The sequence below is a fragment of the Varanus komodoensis genome, unplaced genomic scaffold, assembly GCF_004798865.1.
Source record: "Varanus komodoensis strain SLA01 unplaced genomic scaffold, ASM479886v1 scaffold13_3, whole genome shotgun sequence".
Taxonomy (NCBI): Eukaryota; Metazoa; Chordata; class Lepidosauria; order Squamata; family Varanidae; genus Varanus; species Varanus komodoensis.
Genome location: NW_025335409.1, coordinates 878,674 through 904,806, shown reverse-complemented (window position 1 = coordinate 904,806; position 26,133 = coordinate 878,674). Strand labels below are relative to the sequence as shown.

The window sequence follows — 26,133 nt, the reverse complement described above, 5'->3', positions numbered from 1 at the left end:
TACAGATTCCAATCAGTTACATAATAACAGGGTAACATTCATACCTGCAGGCCCTGCATTCAATCTGCAGAAAACCTTGCAGGCCTTAGAAAAATATTTAAATATGTTCAGTGGTATACACAACTATTAAATAAATAGATGTTTGCATGTCATAGGGGTGGTTGTTGAAACAGGTTCGGTGCTCTTTCCCTCCACTTCAACTGTTCACAGTACCATGTGGCTCCTTTTAAAAACAGTTTTCTGCACAGGAATACATCTCACTGTGTTTAGTGAGGCTTACTTCCACTGAAGTGGCTAGAGGATTGCTGCCAATAAGGTTGCCCATAACCCTTTGAGCATAGAGGACTGTGGGCAACCAAGGCAAGGCAGGGTGAACTTGGAACTGAAGGTTATCTCCGCACTTTTCTTACTCTGCAAAGCAGCTAGACAGCCAGTTTTGGATATCAGCCATCTAACTATGACACTTTGCGTGGAAGGAGAAAGGATGTATCTTATCTTGGTAGCATGGGGCTCTTCCTTTCTCCTCTCCCTGAACATCTCCTAACCGCCCTTTTTGAGGTTGTTCTTTTGACCTTGGAGATTCAGCCACATGGTTCTTTCCATGCCTGCTCTGGGGGAAGGAGATGCAAACACAGCTGAAGAGCTCCAAGGTTGGGGATCTTTTCCTGACTTGAAGCAGGGAACCCACACTATCCTATGGCTCTGGATGCTCTCTTGGGGCCCCAGGATCACTCTTCCGGAGCTCCAAGGTAACGGTGACTTCCTGTGACCAAACTCTTCAAGCCACAACAGTTCACATTGTCCCACATATTTGGCCATTGCAGAATCCAATTTGTTTTTACCAAAATGTATAACCATTGGCTGGTTTCTCATGTTTTCCAGTATGTGAGTGCAATAAATGAATAGATGTCAGCATGATTTCTAAAGGGTCAAGGAATTGTAGCACTCTGATGAAAATTGATTCAGGCCACCCATATTAATTCAATTTCTGTGAAGACCTAAAGAATGGGTAAAAGGGCAACAAATTGCTAACACTGTAAGGGTCCTGCAATACAAAAATCAGAAGAAACCCCTAAAGCCCTGAAGGCAGAGATTCATATCTCCATTCTGATTAAATGCCTTTTATAGCTCGGAAATGGAAAATGTAAGATGGGACTTTTGCGACATTTAAGTGATTATGTAAATATTTAAGAAAGCTGAAAAAGTCATGGATTGAATTACAAATGCAGCTTGAATTGCTCATAGCTTGATGGCTTCAACAGAACGAGATAAAGCCGCCAAAGCCATCTGTGATGTCAGGTCAGCACTCCAGTGCTTCCCAGGCTCCTTTATTCATTTCTGCAATGTTTTCAGAAGCCAATTCTGAAAATGACTAAGCTCTTCCAGGTGCTGTTGATGCTTACTGTTCCTGAGTCTCAGGCAGAAAAGGTGCATTCATCACCCATAGGAGTATGTTCTTTCAATAAATGTCTATTCAGAGTTTCTACCTTGGTACTTTGTGTATAGGCAGGCTAATGAACAAAAGCAAACTGTTATTACTTGATTTACAATTTATGGACAGGTTCTGATATTCATGCTCAAATTCCTGCTGCATGGACATAGTTCTGCTCACACAACCTTGGATTTAGCCATTTGCTTGGGAAACTGAAAAGCTGGGCTTGGGGTGAGCCGACAAGCACTCCACTGATTTTAAAGATGGATGGATCTGTCCAGTATGGTTTTTCATCTTTCAAACATTAAATGCAATTTGTTCTGACCTTAGAGAATTGTTTCAATCTTAAGTTTAGACATGAAAATTCATAATCATATGAACACATATATTTTCCAAAATATGTGCATTTTTGTTTGTAATTTTGCCCAGTATAGATATTATCAAGCAATGTTCCTAATGAAAGATATTTGTATCATCAGTAATGCACATTTTTGTGTGTGTTATTCCCCAGTGTATCCATTTTGTCCAGATTTTTATTGTTATTGGAGACTCCATTACAAAATTGGAAGCATTCATTTCAAAGATAGCTGCGTTTTGGTTTGAAATTTGTTGAAAAGCATGAAATTAGATTGTCTCACAAACCTGAATGAATTTCTCTGTCATGCCGAAGTTGAGATGCCTGGCTGGGGAGAAGCCACAGCAACCTATTGATGATCACATGCCCCAATGCTGCCCACCTCCTTCCCATAACATTTATTATATTGTTTATATACTGCCCCATTCCCATAGGTGCTGGGAATTAAAACCACCAATGATTAAAATATGATGAAAAGCAAGCTTATACAAGGTGAGGCACAGAAATAACTGGATTGTGCTTAGGACTTTCCTGGAAAATCATCTGGCTAGATGTACATCTAAAACTATATCTCCTCCCACATGCCCTCTCAAACCACCGACTGGCTAGGTATATCTTATGAATAGCCTGGTTAGTATTTGAACTACGCTTGCTGCATGAGTTGCCGCGATAATGTTGGGAGGAAAAATCGAACAGTGAATCAACATTGTAGTCCCACTCACAATGTTTTTTCCATAAAACAGTTTTGAGTGGAAAAAACATTCCTGTCCTTGATCATCCTCTTTATTCACCCGATTTAGCTCCCTGTGATTTTTACTTGTTTCCGAAAATCAAAAGTGACCTGAAGGGAACACGTTTTGCGTCAATGGATGAAGTGAAGACAAAAATGGCAAGCCTGTTGAAGAGCCTCATGCAAGAAGACTTCCAGCACTGTTTCAATCAATGGAAAATATGTATGGAGTGGTGTAGAGATCGGGGGGGGGGGTATATAGAAGGTGACAATGTTCAGAATGCTGTAATTCATCAATAAATATTTTTTATTACTAATCTGGTTATTTTTGTGTCACACCTCATATTTCTTGGGAAGTATGCATTACAAAATTTAGAGAAGTGTGAATAACAAAGCATGATTGTGTTTGGGTTTGCACATCAGTTTGGGAAGTAAAAATTAGGCAGAGTCACACTAATCCAAATGTTTGTTCTATACTCCTATTCAAGTCCACCCATCTGGGGTAATTTTCAGCTTGCCATCAAGGAGGCAATGGAGGGAGAGACTGGCAATTATGGTGGCAGTCGGAAGTATGCATATAGGCAGGTGCTTTTGCACCTGTGTGAGTTTCCAGGTGTTTCTCTTGTCCAGTACCATGCATGTACAATGTAGGATGTATAATCTTATAAAAATAAATAAAAGGTAGTGGAAATGGGGGAAATCTTGAGAGGCAGCCCAGTACTACAGTCGGCCCAGAAACTCTGAACTCAGATATTTTTGACAAGTTGACAAGATAACTCATAGCTCCCAGTGATTATTACCTAGGGTAATATGGGCCTGGAGTGGTCCATGATACCTGGATACCTTCTTTTATGTATATAGGGAGGACACAGGTGGTTATCTCAAACCGGTTTATGGACTTCACGTCCCTTCTTCAGTGCTTCTTGGGTACCCCAAGAACCCAGAGCCCAAGAGATACCAGAACAGCACAGAATTACAGGGTTCACCAGATACCTTTTCCTCTATCATAGCACTGCAGTCAAAGGATTTGGGATGAAGCTTTGAAATTTCAGTATAAACTTTCAATTCAAGCTGGAAAATGATTTGGTTTAAGATCACCAGTGTGTGCAAACATACTTGATAATGAAGAATGCTTGAAGGTACGACATTATTTTGTGGGTGGTTGACTTATATTTATGGCATTTACAATATGCATCATTTTATAGCTATACATTAACATTTACTTTGGGAAGTACAGCTATAATTAAATTTTACAGCCAATTGAGTTGATGAGTCACTGTCATCTGGGTAAATTACTGTTTTAGATTTTTGGAACAATTAGATAGGGAACATTCACTTCTTTGCATATATATATTTATGAAAAGCAAAGATAGTCTCTGTTAGAACTGCGTGGCTTCAAGAAAGCTGAGGTCCTGAAAGGGCGGAGGGATGAGGAGGAGAGAACACAAGCCTGCAATTTCATTCCCTCAGTACTTAATTAGGGAAAGACATATAGTGCTAATAAAATAATAAACTTGCTTCCAATTTATGTGGCAATGTGATTTATGAGCAAAATGTTTGCAAGGGATACAAAATGAAAGATTATGTTGCAAATCAGGGGTTATCTATTTAACTCTCATGTTCACTGACAAGAAAGTAGACCTCTGAGTAATGAGCACTGGTACTAGCAAGGAAAAAAGATCCTAAAGAACTGGACTAGCCATTTCCACCCTTAATTGGATATAAGAGGCAAAAACTTTATATTTGCATGCTTATGATAAGATCAAGTGGTGCAAAGGTTTCTCTAGCAGTTCAAACTCACTGCCCTTTTGGTGCAGCATATGTACTTTGCTGCTATAAATTTCAGAGTTCTTGTGTAAGAAACATCCAGGAGAGGCCAGGACATCCAAGAAACACCCCCAAAAGCAGTGTATAGCTTTCTTCCTTTGGAATAAAGCATGGGGAGTGACTTAGCACTAGCATTCCTCGTATTCAGCTTGGCTAATGATTCCAAGAGAGCCCATGTGGAGCAGCTGCACTTACGAGAAGGGTGAGACAGAGTCAAAAGGACATAAGAATGTGAGCAAAGCCATACTGGGCCAATGGTCCATCTAGTCCAGCAGTCTATTCACATGGTGGCAAACCAGCTGCCCACAGGATCCCTCAAGCAGTGTGGGCACAAGACCTCCACCTGCCCAGGCTCCTCAGCCACTGTGTATGCAGGCAGGCCACCTCCGCTAAAGAAGGTAGCACACAGCCAGGATGGCTCATAGCCTCCTCCCTTGTGAATCTGTCTAGTCCTTTTAAAAAGCCATTTAGATTGGAGGCCATCACCATTTCCCATGGCAGCAAATTCCATAGTTTAACTATACGCCGTGTGAAGTAGTACTTCCTTTTATCTGTCCCAACATTCCCACCATTCAGCTTCATAGGATGATCCTGGGTTTGAGTGCTATGGGAGAAAGAGAAAAATCTCCCTCTCTACTTTTTCAGGTTTAGCTAGAGAGGAAGGCAGGGCCCTGAACAACTCTGTGCTAGCTGGAATTCACTCTAAAAAGAAAGGCTTTCTCCACATGCAGAGTCTTCTGAAGCTGCCTGAAGGCTGTCTAGACTTCTTCTTCTTCTTCTTCTTCTTCTTCTTCTTCTTCTTCTTCTTCTTCTTGTTGTTGTTGTTGTTGTTGTTGTTGTTGTTGTTGTTGTTGTTAAATTCCACTCCCTCTGAGAAGCTGTCCACTTCTTACAGAGCTACTAGCTTTTTCTGTGGTTACTGGTTCCATCTGTGTGGCAGTGGTGATCACTGTACTGGATGGTTTTCTCTGAGTTCAAGGAATCTGGTAAAGCCAGGTGCTCTGACCAGGAATATTGCAGAGATACTGAATGAAGTCTGCTCCATCCCCTTGTCCTTCTCTGAGCCAAAGGGGATGGCTGAGGCCAGATAACATGTCAGGCATTTTTGGTCTGTTGTCTGGATGTTGACTGAATCAGATTTGTGTCAATCCCCTGCAAATATGCACATCCAAAAATGTGATTTTGTAGAAATATACAACTGCCACTTAAGCATTAAACCTATACAGAGAAATAGGCAGAGATTGGAGTTTTTATTTTTTTCCATGTTTTTCTTTGCTAAATTTGCCTATTATTCCAGAAAGCTTTAAAAAACCCTCTCTGTGTGGGTACTGGAACTGTTTCTCCCCAACTAAATTATTCCAAGATGGATATCTCAGTCTCTGAATCTAAAGACAAAGAAGAGGCTGGATCAGAATGCTTAGCTGATATGTTAAGACCAATGGACTTCTAGATAAACTGAGTGACTGGGAGGAGGCACTGCAGAACAAGGAGGGAGAACAGCTTTACCATGATAAAGAAAAAACAAAAAACTGTACATAGAAGCTTTTTCTCTTGGTGGGAAGGGAAAAGGACAGAGGTTGGTGGGAACTGGGAAAGAGCAGGGAGAGCCCAACTAGACGGTCTAGAAATACACAAAATCCATGCAATTCAGAAAAGGCTAGTCGGCTGTAGAATGTAGGTCAGATTCCTAGCAATTCAAAATCATCTGACTCCGTTGTAGATGTATCTGACATCCTTGCCTGGCACCCTCCAAGTGTGTTGCCAAGCCAATAATTCCAATAATTCTCAGCCAGTGTGGACATTCATTTCCACAGAGATTGCCCATTCATTCTTGGCAAGCATGAACACATGTTTTGTCATTGCTGGCTGAGAATTAAGGGATATGCAGTGTATCACATTTGGAGGGTAGCTGGTTTGGGAGGGCTGAAATGCCATCTATATGGGGGTTTTTTTGTGGGTTTTGAAGGTGCAATCTAATGCAAAAACCCCTATAGCTCCCTGCATGCTCCAGCCAACTCCCAGCACTATATCATTCTTCTTTTTCATAAAACAGTTTTTCACTGGGTTTTAGACAGGTCTATGAACCACGACAGAGTCAAATGCCCACCCAAGTGTTGAACTCACTCTCTACCTGTATCTCTAGTCCTGCCATTTTAAGTCACCTAAATTCAAGCCATGCCATTGGTTAGTTTGCTGTGATATTTCCTATACACACCACTTTTTCCCTTGTTCACCAGCACTAGAGCATGTTTTGGGTTAAAACAATTCCTTGTTTCTTGAATCATGAATACATGCTCCAATATTAAACCCATGTATAAATCCGGAATCATAATAACCTGCCCACATTTCCTGCATCTTTCTTCCCAACTTCAAATTCTCTAGATAATTTGAACTTTTGCTTGAAATTTTCATTAATAGCTGGGGGATGTTGTTTTGTAATGTCTTTATATTATGGACATTTTTGTGTTCAGGTTTATAAGATACATATTTATAACTAATAAGGGAAGTATCCAATATGTAAGTGTCAGAGTGGAGATATTCACACCTCATATATTTTTAGTAGTGATAACAAACAAACATGTTTTCCTTCTGGATGGGTGATCTTTTTAAATATGTTCATAATTTTTTTAAAAGGACATTTTGAATATAGACATACAGAAGGATTTTATGGAATATTTTTGGTATTTATGTAGTACTCATAACTAAATAATTTCTCATGGGAAATATCTGAATACAGGCCATTAAAAATGTTTGGCAGACTTAATGATGCAAATACGAAGCAGAAAAAAATGAGTGGAAGGCATTGACTATATAATGGCCTCCTTCCAACATAGCATCAAATCCTGGGTTAGTGCCATGCAGCCAAGGTTAATCTCCTGGCCTTGTGCACCCTTCCCTTCTTCTCATGGCTTTGGAATCTGGCTTGTTTAAACGAACCATGGTTACTGTAAAGCACAGTCGACAATTTAGATGGAATAGAAAGTGAGGGTCCACTGAAAACCAGAACCTTCTGAATTCTTCCTCCCAAGGGTATAAGAGGGAGACAGTGACTGGGGAGTGGGAACTTGCAAGGATAAGAACTTGTAAGGCAGCACTAAACCATACATCTGCAAGCTGGAAAAGGCAGCTGGAAATCATTATGGGACAGGCTGGGAGCCATGGGTTCAAGCAAAGAATTTATCTAGAGAGAAATGAGGAAAAAAATCAAACATACCTTGGCACCAGCCCAGTAATTCCACTCCTTGGGCTCAGACCACTCTGTGGAGAGGCAGGGGCCCATAACTATGCCTGAACAAACACAGTTCGATGGGCAGATCTCTGTCACACAGCATCATCATGTTGGCATCCTCTGATGGGTGGGGCCAAAGAGGTCCTATAAGCTGGCCCACTCAAGGCTAGGATGCACCTATATTTGTCCAGAATGCACTTTCATTTGTCTTGGTACTTGCAGGATAGCAACACTTTTTGTGGATCAGCATAGGAGGTTCTTTTTCCCTCAGGTCCCAGATAGCTCTGAGGGTGGGTGGTCTCCCTCCCTCCCTCCCTCCTGTTGGCCAGGAGAGTATTGTCATTTGTGCTATTGAATGGCATCAATGATTTCAGAAGTAAGGCACTAGTAGAAAGGTAAGCATCCAGAGGCACCTTTCAGGTCCAATGAGATTCCCTGTTTTTGCCACATAGGGTTGTCAAGCTTGGGACAAGTAAAAGACATGCTTTCAGGGCCTGAATGGGTCACATTCTTCATGGGACTTCAGGGGATGGGACTTAGGAAGGAACCCCATAATCCTTAAAGTTGTAGCCAGGGGCTGAAGTGATTGAGATTTCCCTGTTCTTGAATCTGAGTAATGCTTGTTCTGACTGGTGGGGTTAACTTGACTGTCATGGTCCCCACCAATGCAGATTTTTGAAGTTGTGTCCTTTAGACACACCAATATCTGTTTGTATGTTATTTTCTTTCAGGGTCTGGTTACCCTGTCTTTCAGACATGAGGAACAAGGAATTAGAACTAGAGACAAATCATTATACTACAGTTTTAGCAAATGGTAAAATCCATCCATTCTGTGTTTTGCAGAATAATAGACAACTTTCTGTTTGTCATCTGCTCATTGTCAGTACTGGATTTTGTATAAATATGTTCACACGCATTCTCATTAGTTTGCACTCTAAAAAAATATTTTGCAAATCATCCAGAATATCCAGTTTCCTTCCAAATGCATTAAAAACATTTTAGCCTTTGGAGGCAATGCACATTTTTGGTTGCCTTTTGTTTTCCTATTTTTCTATTACTAAAACTGCATAAAATTATAGAAAGTAATCAATTAGTTAATCAGTCCATGCATCCTCAAGTCCACAGAATCTGTGTGACCCAGAGGAAGCCAGTCTACTCCAGAATCACTGGGTCACATTCTTAGAAATTCAAACTCATTTGAGATTGTTACAGGTTTTTCTGGCATCCCAATATTTTCCTGATCCTGGTTTGGTATCATGAGTTGTTAACCACTGGAACAATCCACCAGTTGCCAAGTTCAGATACAGTTACGAAGCACAAATTGAAGGGAGCTTGTCCATCATTAATTAGAATGACACACATTTGAACAATGTTATAATAAAAAGCACTTACAGTAATATAAAAATGCAATACTGTTCAGTACAGAAGGAACAAAGCTAAAATGAAAGCCTTCTTTATATCAAGCAAAATCATCATCACTGCATTTTAGGTAGAATCTGAAAATGTTTTTCTGCACCATCTTACTGATTTCACTTTCAAAACTGAGGAGGCTTTCAATAGACTTCCACTAAATGCTTTAGAAGAAAGCTTGATATTTTTTCTTTCTCACCTAATTATCTGTTTCTTATCTGAATACACATTCCTAATAAGAACACAGATTTGTAATGCCATCATTAGCATGCATTTGCCCTGAGATCATCTGGTGTTTGTTTTCCATATTACCAGCAACCCTATGGATAAAAAGTAAATGGACTGTGACTATCCAAAAAATGATGGAGCTGCATCTGTGCTCATAGTAAGAATATGTGTCACCTCTATGGTCTTACATGAGCACTCAGATCTGCCTGCATTAGAGGCTTACTCATGTGCCCACTGGTGAAATCAGCTAGGCATAAGGGACAGAAGCCTCTAACTGGGGCTCAACCATGACAAACATTGGATATATACTTCGAATGGATAAGTAAATGCCATGTGTGGGATGGCTTTTTTGGGAGATGAAAAAAAGGTAAATCTCCAGTTGTATGCATTTGGATATGTAATGTAATCAGCAGCAAATTCCCTTGTCTTCATGGAGCTTACTCCTAGAAAAGTGTGTATAGGATTGCAGCATTAGTAAAAGAATGGTTGTACCAGTTACAGAGAACAGCCAAGCTTTTAATTCTGTACAAATGTGGAAAAAATCAATTAACAGCACAGTGTCACAGAGGCCTTAGTTTTTGTTTTTTTGTTTCCTTTCTTCTTCTACTTTTGCTTTTTTTGGATTCCTGATCCCAAAGCTATAGAAATTCTTAAAGCTTTGGAAGTGGGACTCTGGGATTCGTAGCTCCTGCTGCACCGAAAGGTGCCTTCTAGTGGACAGGGAATGGAGGGGAAATGTGTATGACCTCTAGCCTATCCCCCACTGCTGGCAGTGAAGTGCTACTCCTTTAGATGGGCTGAGAGGTCAGCATCTAGTGGAAAATGGTAAAGAAAATCAGATGGAAAGCTAGGAATTGCTCTGATCATTCTTCTTGCTTTGTTAGCAGCAGCCCAGTGGAGCAGAGGATACTTGGAAGCTTCAAGACTGGGCAATTTAATCTAATAGGAAGCAATCCCATGGGGTTTACCCCATAAAAGACACATCCCTTTTATGGTCTGCTGGATAATGTTGGACACAAGGGGTCCGATCTTGGGGCTTTCTATCCATTTAAGCATGGCAAGGATGAGCAGGAAAGAATGTAAGTTTTATTCTCAATCACAAGCAAAAGGGTGAGCTACTCAGAGCATATGGCACTTTGTATACCTTTGGTGACCAGGTAGCGATGACAGATACTCACTGGATTCAAATTCTTGCAGCAGTTGTTGATTGGTATATTTGAATTCTGGTGGTCCCCGCTCTTACCTGGTAGGCTGAGCTACCGGGGGGCTGGGACTCAGGACTCAGGTGAGGAATTATACAACCCCTGCCTGCATGTTACCTGGCTCCGGTTACACAAATATCCCTAGTAGGGATAATAGGTAATAATTCCTTTGTTCTGAAGAACCAGCATGCCTAGACAAGTTTGGGAAGTCCCTGCATGCCCTAAAATGACAAAGCAGAAATCATGCAATTTAACAATTGTTATCTCATACGTCAGCTCATCTGTATGCAGTAGTAGTATCCATTTACGGAGTTGTTTTCCTTTCTTTCTTTCTTTGTTGACATCCTTCCATTGCAGTTTTTGGTATTTCATATACTCCTTTCATTTTTAATTTTTATATCACTACTGATTTTGAAATCACTAAAATCATAATTTAAGTTCTGTAAAACAGCTGAATTCTCCATACGTTTTGACACATGAACAATATTATCTTGTTCCTGTGTGAAACATATTTAAGTAAACTGTTGTTTCATATAGTGCTGAACTGAACATTTTTCTCATATCTTTTTTATTTTATTTTATTTATTAAAACATTTTTATGCCGCCCCATTTGCCGAAGCCTCGGGGCAGCTTACAACAAAGTGTCATTTTCCAACAAGTGTCATTTAATGTGATAGAAAAGAATTCTCATTCAAACTGCGATTCAGAGAAGAAAATGTGGGGAAATTCTCTTGATTCAGGGCTCATGTGCCTGCCAGACTTGTGAGGTGTTGAGGAATATGTATGCTTCTCCTGCATTTCATTGTACAATCATCTCTCTACACCTGCATTAGAGAAAAAGCATATCCACAGTCACCCTTCAGAAATTTTATTCATTTGGAAGATCCTGGGGAGGACTTCTACCATAAAAAAAGACAACTAGGGCTGAACTAGAATTTTCAAAAGACTTCTTTTCTCAAGAGTGTCTTGAGGTTTTTCTTTTCTTAATCTACTAGAAATAAAAGACCACTCTACATAATTTCCTCAAATTTCCTTTGTCATTTTTGCTGGCTTTGCCTTTCCTTTTCCCCACCTGCCCAAAGTGAAAAAAAAACCACAATGTTAGATATAGGGTCTTGTGGAAGGAAGCTTTTGTAGGCCAGGCTGTCAGTGAAGTTGCTGCCATTACTACTTGTAGTGTAGGACTGTAAGAACCAAAAAGGAAGGGGAAAATCTTACAGAGAGAGAGAGAGAGAGAGAGAGAGAGAGAGAGAGAGAGAGAGAGAGAAGCTATGCCAATGGTGAGTTCTACCTGTGAAAAAATGTTGGAGGGTTTTTCCTTCCTTCCACTGGTGATGGGCTTGTCTCTCTGGTTTCTCTGCCTACAGAGAACAGAGAATATCAAGCAGTCATGTAGTGATAGTTCTAGTTTTAATTCTACATTACTTTTTGTGCAAAAATGGGGAAGCATACACCATTTTTATAATGCCAGGTGGTGGCACCGTTTGGCATAGAACACATCTTCCTTCCAATGTGTTAAGCTGATCAGACAATAGATATAGATAAAATAAGTCATTCCTTTAAACAAAATAGAGAGAGAGTGACAATGCGGTAAAAATATCCTATAAATAACAGTAGCCAGCTGTTCAATGAGAGGCACTAAACTGAAAACAGAGCCTTTGGAAACAACACCATGTAGGCTGTCTTTCTTGAAAAGTTTTCTCTTGTCATTTACTATCCAAAAATATGAGATGAAGGCTTAGAAGTATGGTTAAGCTTACAGTAAGTAGAAGTAAAGACAGGCAGTCAAGTTGCTATCTTGTATTTTTGTTAAAAAATGTTGGCCTTATTTCATATAACAGCATTAATTTATATGGCAAGGTCTAGTTACAATGTGTAAATGTATGCCATGTACACATACATTTCTTGGATGTGTGAGTTGATGTACCCAATGAATTATTTTTTTCTTAGGATAACTTCATTATCTGTACAGCTTCAGTGTTTATATAAATGTAGGGATTTTATGAAGAAAATGAATGAACTGTGATGAACAGATCCTGATTAAAATAAGTAGAAAACCAGGATGGAATCGTTGTATTGGCTTGGATTAAAGAGCTGCACTTACGCTTTCATATGGTGGATGGATGCTTATCTATACAGAAACACACAGCACATCTGACCCACAGCTGCAACCCCTTATATTTCCCAAACCGTTCCAAAGGACTGAGGACTCCTTCAGAATATCATGTGATCTAGGAAGGTGCACTTGGCAGGGTGGAAGGCAGAAATGAGTGATCCGCAGCAATTGCACAAATGGAGGTGTGTGTGTTTGCTCTGATGGCCAGTGTCAAGGACAACTGGCTGGACATCTGTCCTTTGAGTTTGGAACAGGTTTGTCCATTTTCCAGTTGTCGGTTGCCAATGAGAGAATCCCGGAAAGGTGATCTTGCCTCCAGACAGATAAGTGGACACAGTGACTTATTGGTCCTTTCTGAGTCCTGTTGGCTTTTCAAAGCACTCTGTTTAGGCATGTGCCCCCCTCGTTTGTTCATCAGGTCCTAAAAGCCTCAATAGGAGTGCAAGTGTCTTTTCAGTCACTGTCTGTGATGTCTCCCTGTTTTGTTTTACTTTACCGTGACCATATAAAGTTTTACCTTTCTTTGAAAGTGATGTCTTCTCCAAGTATAAGCTAAGGCAGATAACTTGGAAAGTTTGAGTCTTGTGGCTTATTCATCAGATGCATGGGATAAAGTGGCCATGTCCATGAAGGCTTATGCCAGAATAACATTGTTAGTCTTTATAATGCAACAAGACTCTGCCATTTTGCTGCAGTGAATAAATACAATCTCCTAATGGAACTAATTAGAAAATGTTGACATAAAAGCTTTCTGGAACTTTCTACAGACACTTCTCTTGAGCAAGACTTACTACATAAGACACCCATCTTTGGTTCTCGGCTATTTCATAAAGATGGTTCCAGGAGGCACTTTTCATTCTTCTGTCAGTCACCACAGTAGAGTAAATAACTTCCATACTCATTTTTAGCAGGTGAATTAGACTGTGAATATTCAAAGCACAATCCTAAGTATCTTTAGACAGAAAAAAGGCCTGAACCTCCCCATGTTCCCCAGGCAGCATGCTGGGACTTGTGGGACCTTTTTCTGTCTGGATTTCTATAGGATTGTGCCTTGAGTAAATGTATTTAGTGTGTTGGGTGATATGCCACTGATTTTGATTGCAGAATCTTCTTGCAGAATTTAAAATGTTCCAGTTCATAAACTTGTACCAGCTTTTTCAGAGTTCTCCATTGAGCCTTGTATGAAGCAAAAGTTCCCAAAGATTCATCTTTATCTTTTTGTCTCCTCTTTGCCATAGGTTTGGAACGAATTGCAAGGGATTCGGCTTATGAGCAAGAAGGAAAAGTCCAGTTTGTCATTGATGCTGTTTACTCCATGGCGTATGCATTAAACAATATGCATAAAGAACTCTGTCCTGGTTATATTGGTTTGTGTCCACGCATGAGTACCATTGATGGTAAAGAGCTACTTGGTTACATTCGGGCAGTAAACTTTAATGGTAAGTCTGGACTATTTTTATCTTCTATAAATACACTTTAGAAGTGAGAATGTGTTTTTCATGTCTATATAGGACACTTTCTGGTAAAGGATTAGAATTATCTCTCCTCCACTTTTTCCCTTAAAAACATAAATGCATGTCTTTTCACCTGCTTTGAAATCCCATGTATTCTTTTCCCAGTTAATGTTAAGCTGTGTCTGAAAAAGATAGAAGTTAAAAATAAGTTTCTGCCAATCAAAATAGTCAAGTGGAAAATGTTCAGTCTAGAAGTAACTCAAGCAGCCCTGTTTACAATCTCTCCTCCACTGGCTGATAGCTAAGATGCTCATTAAGGAAAGAAATATAGGAAGCTCTTTTTAAAAATTGTCTTTAAACTAGCTTAATTATTTCCCTGTAGCAGAAGATCATTTGAAGCTCATTTCATCTTCCAGAAATGGCTAATGGAAGAATGTTGTTCCTCTGAATCTTTTCTTTCTGTATCTGTTTATAATGATATACTGGGATCCAGGGTTTATCCCGGCTTACTGTGAATGAGTAGTGTGCTGGCACATGCAACCCATTGGCTTCCTGTATTATGTGACCAGGGAAAATTAACCAGGAAGGCATAGTTTATTTGGACATGTGAACCTGGGATCCTGGCTTGTTGCTGGTGTGCAATCCTATTTTGTAAGGAAGAAACAAAACAGTATCTTTGGTTTGTCCTCTATGATAAGCAATTCCTTTTAATTGCTTGTGTTAAGAGGAGGAGTGAAGTGGGAGTGAATGACCTGCATTTATCAGTATGCTGTATTTTCTAAGTAAGCCAAGAATCCTGGCTTATTGTCCTGCCCAGACTGTGTTTGAGCCCAATCAAGGATTCCACATTGTTGTGTATTGTGTCTGTACGTGTTGCACAGATGGAGTCTGCCTTCTGGGAAATATGATTCGTATTGCTTCCTTGCACAGTTGTAGGAGTATTAAGAAAATATCTAATGGGTGTTAAGTTGAATAGAACAGAGGGGAGAAAGTTCTTCAAATCTCCCATTCCCTTCTGAAAAAGAGGAGTTTGCTAGTGCTTGGTTCCATTTTACTCCATTTTTAAAGGAACTGACAGAAGGTTCCTTACAGTATCACTCTTACTGCCAGATGTGCCTGCAAACCATAGGTAGAGTAGCTCTGTCTATCACACTACACTCCAGTGACCTCAGCTGCCAGCCTTCTTTTAAAAAGCACAAGGTCATTTCCAATTTAGCTTTGAAGTGAAAACTGCTTTTGCTTCAGGTAATGCACCAGAAAAGCCATTTGGTTGATCGGGCACATTTGCTACAGTATGCAATATTTCCTATGCTGATAAGCCTTAGTTTGGTTTTCCTTTTGAAATTTACATCCAAGAAACTCTTAAAGCAATAAATAAGAGTGATAGCATTAAGCCAGGATAGACCATTGAGTATTCCTCACCTGTTGGAAAATATTGTGCTTGCAATAGGTTGGATCCAGGGTCAATCATACTTGGAAAAAAAACTGTTGAAATCAATGGGACAGCAGTGTAGTCATTCATAACTAGTTTTCTTCCAGTGGGCCTACTCAAATTATGACTAGGTATAGGTTCAACTCCTATGTTGTATACCAATTCAGTGGGAAATATTAATGGAATGTGGTTTAGACATTTCCAAAGGTATCCATATATGACGTGTACATGAAGGAATTTTCATTTGGTCAGTACAAGTCTGATGACATCCTTGGAACATTTAAGAATCTGGAAAAGAGAAGTGGAATATTAGCTTTTCCTTGAATACAATGGGGATTGATAAACAGAAATTTGATGGCAAATAGAAGCAAATTAGTATCAACTGAACCAGTGGATACTCTCTTTATATTAACTCATGTACCGTGCAAAATCTGAAACTGCCACTCCAAAGCTGAAATAATTGCTTTTTAATTCCGTGGGATAGTTGTCTTTATATTTGTGCAGGGTTTACATAGCATGCATGTAGAGCCATCATTATATGATTGATCGGATTCATGCTTGTTAAATTTGCTATACACCTTAATTTGGCATTGTTAGGCTATGCACATGGATGTCTCTGAATGAAAGACTCTGTTGTCTTCCTTTTCTCTCTTACAAGTGTAGAGAGAAAAGTTCCTCACCAACCTTGGAAGAGGTGGTTGAGGAACATCAACCTGTGGAGTGCCATGTTCACTAAAATCTTCTACACTGAAAGGTTCTCACATGATCATCGGTGCCACACTCCTCCTCCTCCTGGATATTTTTGTACCATAAGCAGACATACGACTGTGTGCAGAGGGCTTGTGAGACACAAAGCCATCCTAGCCATGTAGTTGATTGAAGAGACCTGCTTTATTTGGCACCAAGTGACTTCCTTCAGGTGGCAGACCAAGGCAGGATCTAGGCAGCAAGACCAGCATGAGATGGGAGCTATTTGGATCCCACCTCAGATCGTTGTAAGTCCTGGGATGACACTGGTGTGGGAAGCAGAAATCTAGCCTCATCTAGTCGCTTAAAAATGAGATCCTATCATGAGTCTGCATCAATAAGGGAATATGGAACCATTCAGGTGCGACATTACTGCTCACGCATTCTGCTCTGCCTGCCTGCTAGAATGGGTGAATAAGAAAAGAATAGCTCCCATGGGCACACGTGCACGCACTCACATACAAAAGGATGAGGAACAAAGTGTTTGTTCTTCCTTTTTTCTTTATTTTGCATGGTATAGTTGTATGGAAGGTTATTTGATCTGTAATATAACGTGGAAGATATGAGATATTTTGTTTTCTGTAGTAGAAATGAAACCTTTTTGTTTCTACTGCTTTGTATTACCTGGGAAGCAATCGGAGTTGGTAGTGTTTCAGAGATTTCTCCCATCATGTGGACAAAAGACAAGTTTCCAGAACAAAGGGGTCTTCTTAAATGGTATTCAGCAAGCAGCTAAAAAGCACTGGCAAGGAATATCAAAGCCAAGGTTTCTGCTATAAGAAAATCCAGCGCTCCCTGAACTTTCCCCCAGTGAAGACAATTTATTTATTTATTTAAAACATTTTTATGCTGCCCCCATCGCAACAAAGCCTCGGGGCGGCTTACAACAAAAACAAAGATATACAAAATTATACAAAAACAAAGTTATACAATAAAAATATTAAAACCCATTGCATCTCGGCTTAAAAATTTTAAAATCCTACACAAGAAATTAACACTTAAAATAAGTTTTAAATAAAAAGGTCTTAGCCTGGCACCGAAAAACAAATAACGACGGCGCCAGGCGAACCTCTCTGGGGAGCGCATTCCATAGGTGGGGCGCCACTGCAGAGAAGGCCCTCCTCCAGGTACTCACCCTCCTAATATCATTCATGGAGGGTTCCCAAAGAAGGGCATCTGTTGCTTATCTCAAGGGGCGGGAGGGCATATATGGACGCAAGCGTTCCTTTAGATACCCAGGACCCAAGCCGTTGAGGGCTTTATAGGTCATAACCAACACCTTGAATTGGGCCCGGACTTCAATCGGGAGCCAGTGGAGCTGATGGAGAACTGGGGTTATATGAGAACAACGCCCAGTCCCCGTCAGCAGCCTGGCAGCTCTATTCTGCACCAATTGAAGTATTAAAGAAGATATACGTCCTCCACCTTGACTTGCATTTCTTCACCCTCCTACAAGATGGGCATAATCAGGATTTTAATAGGATGTTGTTTCAAAAGCGAACAAAAACTAGACGCAGTATGTTTGCAACATTGCTCCTTGTTTATTTCAATTTGCTTCAGAATTTTTCCTCCCTATCCTGTCAAAAATGATTAGATAACACAAGCAGTACATGAGATGTTTAGGAAATGCTGTTTTTTCAGAATGGTTCCATTTGATCTTTTTAATTCAGAAGGTTTCTGTGTACAGGATATTTCTATACTACTAACATGATGCAACAGAATTCACAGAACTCAGTTTGACCGAATGCAAGGACTATGGGTTACAAGGAGGGCAGTTGAACTTAAAAAAGCTGTGAATATTAGATTGCCAAAAATCCAGCACCGAAAGCAACGGTATTAAAGAAATTTTCACACTTGTTTTTGTTCTTCTCTTACTTCTAGGTAATTATACATTTGTCTTCTACTTTCATATTGTTTCCTTTCTCATTGCAGTGGTCCCTTTGAGGATAATGCCCAACAGTTAATCGTTGAGCCTAGCCATAACAGGCAAATGTCTCTTCATCTGTCACTTTGAAATTAGGTTAATTTAAAATGAAGATCCTTTGCAATTGGTTTAATTGATGTCTTCTTTCACCCATTAAAAATGAAACTTCGTAAAGTTGAAATGGATGTATCTAAGTATGTGGAACAAACTTCAGGTATATATCCAATAGGTTGATATTAGGAGAAATAGCTACCTTTGAGGTATAGATAAACTTTGATTTGGCTATCCAAATGTACAACTACTTACAAGAATGCTGCCTGTTTACTTGTGTTTGTACTGCAAGCAAAATATTATTCCCCCAGCGGCTTCATCCATGTAATATTCCATGACACTTTCATGACAGCAGAGTGATCATATTCTCCATAGCACAGTGAACTGATATAATTGATATGGCATTGGATTTTGTTTAGCTGTTTCCTCACAACTTGCAATTTAAATGCAGAATGTTATCTTTCTCGATGTGATCTGAATTGGGATAACACATCAGGACCTGTCACAGGGTGAGGGCATGGGGTGATTATTTGTCATTTTCTGAATAGTAATCCAGCATCTCATGCTATTAGTTCTGATTCAGAGGCATCTAGCACTCCAACAAAGAGCAAGGCAGATTGAAAACAGAATCAGTTGCATCTTGCATAGTGAGTACTTTAGGAATTAGTCCTGTTTCATATGGGAAATGTTTCCAGTTTCTTTCACATTTCTTGGAATAATAGAACTTGTGAGGGAGAAACAGTCCTTCAAGTTAAATAAGTAGACCTAGACTACAGTGATACAACATATTTAGCTGCTATGCCCTAGATTCTGGCAAGTGGAGGAACGATAATATAAATCAAATTTGCTGGTCATTTGTTTTCAAAGCTAACAAGACTACTTGCATGTTTTCTATATTAAGAATAAGGGCAAAGGTCAGTAGGAGTTAGTGCTATAGTTTATAAGAATGCCCAATTGGAAAGGAGCAGGTATGTACCAAGTGCGAACAACCCTGTCACATTTACATTGTGAAAGAAAAAATGCTGTTATCAACTGGAAGGGAAAGCAGTTAAGGTGGACAATAACAGGAAGCCAAATTCTCCTGCTATTCCTGTTTTCATATGCCCCACTGGTCCTTCTGCAGAGATGTTGAATACTGTGTATTCTCAGTAGAATCCTCTTTATTAGAACTTGGGTGTTGCCATCCCAAATCCAGTATTCGGTTATCTTTACCTTTCTGGCTCTCAGTAGGCAGCGAATAAGAATGAGTTTGAAATATTAATTCTTGGATGAGGATCTGAGATGGACCATGCAGCACATGTCCAAGAGTGTATTCAGTTCTCCCTTTATATACTCATGACATGAAGCTGAGACTATGTAATTGTCCAACTGTTGCAGCCCTTTGCCCTGAATGTTCCATAACCTGTATGGCTCAATGACAAGAGTTCTAGACCTGGACATGGTATCCAAGTTATCTCATCCGTAGGGTATTTGGATTATTAGTTGTACATTTATAAAGAGGGAATACCCGTGGTGAAAGTCAGTGAACTGTACGCACCTGATGTTTTAGGCAGTGCTAAAGATCTAAGGTGGTACAGATCTGCTCAGTGTCTTGGATGGGAAGCCTCAGTGAGTATCTAAGAGCAGACGGTCAACGAAAGAGAGAGAGTGTCCTCTACGTGGTTGCTATGATATATGGCAATACTGATGGTCAACTTAGAATTCAGAGAGGTGTAATGTTAACTATGCAATAAATATAAGCAATTATCTTGGGAATTGTGACCTAGTTTACAGAAGGTCAGCGCTCCAGAACCATGAAAGAACTGTCATTACATACTTGAGCTTTCATGTTGTCATAGATTGATCAAGAGTGTGTGTGTGTGTGTTGGGGGGAGCATATTGCATAACTGTCCCATAAGAGTTGCACTTGATGAGATCCTTACTATGCATTTCTTGTCTAAGGTGTTGAACTTCTGTAGATCCAGGCAAAAATGAGACATTCATTCATACAGACATATTCTGCTCCAAGGCAATTTTATAAAGAGATTAAGCTGTCAGCCTCCTTCCATAGCAAGGATAAGCAGGCAGTGTGGTGGAATAGATACTTCCTTGAGGCAACAGTAAAACAGCAATAGAATTGATTGGTTTGCCCACTACTAAAGCTGATCCTTTGGAGAAAAGCAGAAAACTAGAATTAGTCTTCAATCTGCAAGAATTCCTGTGTTTTATGTACCATTTTCAGTACTAGTATTAAGGAGTTGCTAAAAGCTCTGTCCCTTTTTGTTTTCAGGATCACACATCACTTTAGGATGAAAAGCTAAGGTATTATATAGTCTGGTTTGTATGAAATGCTAAAAGCTAAACCATGGTTTAAGATTAGATACATATAATGCTAAACCACATACTCATGCTTTCATCCTTCCTGTCTTCCTTCTACTCTGGTGCAGCTATGAGGAAATAAAAAGTATACATTTCCATTTTCAAGAAAACATAGCTACTGATTAGGTCTAGACCCAAAGAAGCAATGCCAGCTTCAAACCATGCTTATGGCCCTGGCTTGTTTCCTCAAACCATAGTTAACACTAGCCTTAGTTCTTTATTGAGAGAAAAGAAATAACTGTAGTTATGTACAAGCAGAACAAACTCCAGCTTGTTGCTATGGAGTCAGAGTTTCACCAGGCAAATTCACCCATGCACCCTACACCAACAGGCCATATATGTAAAATGGGAAACATTCAGTATAGTTCATCATGAGGAGAGTGTGTGCTATTTTATTTCATTTTTCCATTCTTTAGTTGATGTTTTTACTGTGCCCAACAGATGGTTGGTTTTTTAAAGCAAATGCTTTAGAAATGTTACAGGTTTATTATGTAAAATCTACAAAATATGCGATATATCATGAGGCTCCCTTATTAAAAACAAGAATAAGAACAGAACAGCTGGCCAAGAGGCATTCCATTTCAAATGTGTCCATCCGCTCTCTTCTCTTGTATTGACAGGCTCTGGTCTCAGATAGTAGCTACTCAGTGTAGGCAAGACTCAAAAACTGGACACTGTGCATTCCAAGTGGTATTTAAGCATTAAGGGGGAAGGTTTGACACATCACCAAAATGAAGTTCCTTTTCAGACATAAGCAAATGTCTGTCTCTCTGTCCTTCTGAATCATCTGCTACAAAATTTGGCTTGCTTTTGTTTGAAATCCTTTGTGTACTCTAGTTCAGTTCCAGCTTGAAATCCTTTATGTTTAATCAACAAAACCATTGCTACCCATACATTAATCAAGCAAAAGTCAGAAAATATGAAATCAGAGGACTAGGCTGCTGCTACTGCTTCTTCATTTAATAGAGCCTTTGGGTAGTAGAAACCTCTTTGGCATTTGAACAAGAGCAATATTCTGAATAGAGGCTTCTAAGTTTTAATGCCTCTTCTTTGAAGAAGTTGTTGCTGCGGTTTTGCATGCAATCCTTCCTTCTGAATTTCACTGCCCATGTGGGCAGACCACTCACAAGGCTTATTAAATGTGCACAAAAGCAATGGAATGGAATCAGCTGTATAAATCAGCCCCAAGGCAAAGGATTAATGGGCATTTGTATGTTGCATTATACAGCTGATTTTAATTGCATTATGAACTAAATCAAGAGTAATGAATCAGGAATAAAGGGGTTAGTAGCTAGATAATGCCTGTCATGTCCTGTATCAATTGTAATGAATTATTATTTGTGTGTTATTTTAAAGGAACCTAATAGGATATTGATTTACTAAAACAAATCTAAGAGACAACCCAGACCTTTGATATTTCACTTAGAAGACCACACAGAAAATGACTCCCATAGGGGCTTGGTACCTATTGTAACATAGCATGCGGTCAATACAAACAAAGTACTTCGCAGTTGTCACAGAGATTAGAATACTGGCTTTGTGGAAAGGATGTTTAAGTCTAGTTAGCCAATTAACTAGAAAATGTAATGTTGAACTTGGCCCTAAAATGTTTTTTGAACTAAGCAAAAGCCTGAAAAGTTGGAGAGCCTCAGACTGGAGCCTGAAAAGTGACATGGGCTGAGTATCCTCAAATAGGAATTCAATTACTGTATATATGTACTATGTTCACAGACAGTATAAATTGATGCTTGAGGAACAAAACTTTTGCATATTATGTATTGATTAAAAATAGCAATGGCCATCATCATATGCTGAGGCTGTGGAACATGATTTCTCTGGAAGTACCACAAGGTCAGTAGTTTAATCTTCAGATTGCACATGGACCAACAGAAACATGTTGGTGGGTCTCTATTTAAAATAGAGTGTGAAACCACGTGGAAAGCTTGCAAAACAGGGATCTAGAAATCTGTCTCTGGTACCTTACCTCCTGCACCACCTAGTTCCTTAGAAAGCTAGTCAGACTGAGCTCTGTCATGTACTAACTGGAGACAGTTTCATCAGAGGAAGAGGAAGAAGAAGGGGGCAGAGAACCAACACAGCAGGCAATGAAGCTGGGCCTGCAGCTGACTGCCTTCCATCAGAAGGACAACCTGAGCCTTCTTGGGCTGTTGCTGGATTTCCTGGAGGACAGGGAACTTAGCTAAAGGGACTTCACTCCCTGGAAAAGACAAGGAACATGTGCTGGCAGCAGAGGTCCAGACAGGAGAAAGAGTGTGGGACCTCCCTTAAAAGAAAAACGCTGGCCTAATTATCCAGCTGTGCTGATTTACAGCCAGCTACGCACTAGCTCAGCCAGAGCTGACTCTCTGTTATACACAGTGGAGTTTCTTTCCAGGTCTTTCCTGATATTTTAGACTAAACAGATTCCGTGACACTTTGCTCTTTCCCTGAACTGCTCTCTTGAACAGCCTGCCTAATCTGGACACTTGGCATAATGCATCTTATGGACTGACCCCTGGATGGGATTGTTTTTCCCCACTATGAAACTACTGTCACCTACTTCACACATATGGGCACATGTACAGGAAGAGCCAAGACCTTGAGTACTGTTAGCTGACTCCAAAGGTCAATCTGAGCCCACCAGACTATAAAAATCCTGATGCACAAGCAGCATGGCCACTTAGGCATCACCAGAAAAGAAGAAATGCAACAACAAGAAGCATCTATTTGCATAAAAATGCATGTGAGAATTGCATCATAAATGCATATGAAAAATGCACACTTCAAAAGAATGGCTATAATTTCAATGGAAATGCAGTTCAACACACCATAGTGGAGAAGACTCTGACCACATGATTGTTGTAAGTTTGATTGTTGTCTGGATGCTACCTGAAATGGGAAACCTCAAGTCTCCTCCAATCTCTTTTGTATGGTTCTTCATCTAAACTGATTTCAGCAGCATGGCCCTTCAAATAGGGGACCTCTTCAAACAGAGGACAGTCCATTGCAAATAACTTATATGGCTATCTTACTTCCAAGTCAGCTGTACAGCCTAATAAACACATTTCTGAGAGAAGCTGATGAACAGAATCTACATCGCTTGCCTCATTTCTTTTCACTTTGTGCCTTTCTTTATCTGCTTGGTCCAAATTCTGACCACCAGTTCTATTATTGGCTCTTTGAAAATGCCTCTTGCAAGACCAGACTGACCTTCCCTTTGAACTTGGATGACACCTACCACAGAACCTTGTCCTCTCTCCAAATGTTTTCACCAATTTATATGCCTTCAGTGCTACTTAACTGTAAGTTTTTTTCACAAGTATACCAGCTGTTCACTTGAATGCATCTTTGTCAGAGCAGAAGAATATAAGTTTGAATCACTGGGAGGATTTGACAATTACACTCTTTTTAAAAAAAACAAAGTTGCTACTAAAACCAAAGATCTATGATACAAGTGTCAATTTCTTGTTCATTTTCCTGTATTATTATCCCAACCATTCTGGGGTTCAGATTTGAGTAATAAACTATTGAAATATGTACTATACAAATATCCCCTTCCCACTTTGCCCAAAATGTCAGGTACAATTGTCTAAAATGTTTCTCAGTAGGTTAGCTTAAGTTAATGAGGACCAGCACACCCAATAAAATCTGGCATCACTTTGGATAGTATCCATTCAACATTTAATTATTAGATTTCATATTACTGAGCAATTTTATTTTCCAACTTTTATACTCTTAGAAATTCTTTATGTAGCCCCAAACACCTTTAAAAAGGCCCCAGAAAATCCTAAATCACCCATGTGCTAATAGTTTCATGTGTGGCAGATAGGTAAAGAATATTCTAAACTAGTTTATGGCATTTCTCAGTTAAGCAAGTAAACACATACTTTGGACTGCTGTGGACAGTAATGATCTCCCTGGAGAAGCAGGGCAATAAAGAATTGGCAGCCTGAATGTTTGGAAACCGGAATGTAAAGGTATGAAGTGAAGGAGATAAAACAGTGTGATCTGTGGCTAGGGTTTTTCCTTCTGCACAGACATTTCATGGGAAGAATTCTGTTTATTTGCAGATGAATTCTCCACAGTGGAGTGCATATATCTGCTGCATACCCCATTGGAATGTGACAGATGATCATGTGAAATAAATGCTAGTTCTGGCATTCAAATAAGCATGGTGATATGGAAAAAGACACCATTACCTGGAGTAAATCTTAAGATTCATGGAAGTTTCTTGCAAACCATTCCACAGAAGCTGATACAATTTTCCATTTGTTGGATTCTTCAGTGGGGAAAAGATGATGAAAACCATCACATGTGAAAGGAAGCCAAACCAAGGGAAATGTGAAGGATGGGATCACACCTGCTCTTTCTTTCATCTTCTGCAACAGGGTTAACATGTATACAAGCTGCACATTGGTAGGATCTCTCTATGATAGCTGTACAAGAAATTCATATCCGCTTGTCTGTTTTATTAGGAATCATCCACTCCACACTTTCCAGATGGGCTTGAATGCAATCACTGGTTGAATTCTGTACATTTTTGACTTTACAGTGTGATTAGTGATGATTATGCATTCAACAGTATGTGTACATTTGAGCAATATGTATGGAAATTGCAGACTTCTGAAAAATGTGCACAATGAATCAATGAGAAGAAAATGTGTACATTTCATGGATGCAGAACCCACATAATACTGATTTGCATGCAGAAAAAAGAAAATGAAACATAGAAACAAAGCGAGTCAGAAGGGGTATCCCGGGCCATCTAGTCTGACCCCTGGCTCCAGCCAGCTCTGCTCGTGTAATCTCCAACATGTGGTTGTCCAGTATTTAAAGCTCAGTCATAGAAACATAGAAACAAAGTGAGTCAGAAGGGGTATCCTGGGCCATCTAGTCTGACCCCCGGCACAGAAGATGGAATGGACTTTTATATAGAATTTAGAGAGCTTCAGTGAACTCAATTTGCTTGTAAGTTTACACTTTTGCCCTGCATAATTTGTATCTGTAACAGTTATGGATCTAGGAAGATTGTGGGGGCAGTCCCCACAGCAGGCCATTTAATGCTTTTTACAGGTGCGGTTTGTGTAAATTCTCTGCTGGCAGGAGCAACTCCCCCCTGCACCCCCCAGATCCAGCCTTGATTTGTGTCATAGACAGAGGACAGCTTCCAGTACTCTTGCAGGATAAGCATAAAGCAGTGCCAGCACATTCTTGCCAGCTGAAGGGAGAAAGCAGCAATTCGTTGCCAAAAGTTCTGGCATTCTTGTTGCCTTAGCAAGCACAAATGATGATGTACTAGGGACGGTTTCTGCTGGTGCTTCTTCGTCAGTGCTAGCCCTGTGAGGGTCGGGGATAATCACAGGGAAATTGCAAAGTTGTAAAGAAGGCGCTTGAATCTGAGCTCCCCTCCCTGCCAAACACATTTGTATTGCAGTGGCATTAGAGACTGATTTATTTATTAAATTTATAATCTGCACCGATAGTAATATACAGAACTCTCTGGGCGGTACAAAAATTAAAATCAATTCAACACTTTTCAATTACTAAAATGCCTGGAAAATAGAACTGTCTTTGCATGGCACTGAAATGATTCCAATGAAGACCCCAAGCATAGCACTCTGGGAGCATATTCCAGAGG

At 39.8% G+C, this 26,133-nt stretch overlaps 1 protein-coding gene across 1 annotated transcript in view; it reads left to right on the top strand.

Annotated features, from left to right (window-relative positions):
* Positions 1 to 26,133, top strand: part of GRM8 (glutamate metabotropic receptor 8) — a 469,558-nt gene that overhangs the window by 308,195 nt on the left and 135,230 nt on the right. Inside the window, exon 6 of the mRNA XM_044423415.1 lies at positions 13,768 to 13,968. Within this exon, the coding sequence (XP_044279350.1) occupies positions 13,768 to 13,968 (201 nt within the window). The remainder of the gene's footprint in view (positions 1 to 13,767; positions 13,969 to 26,133) is intronic.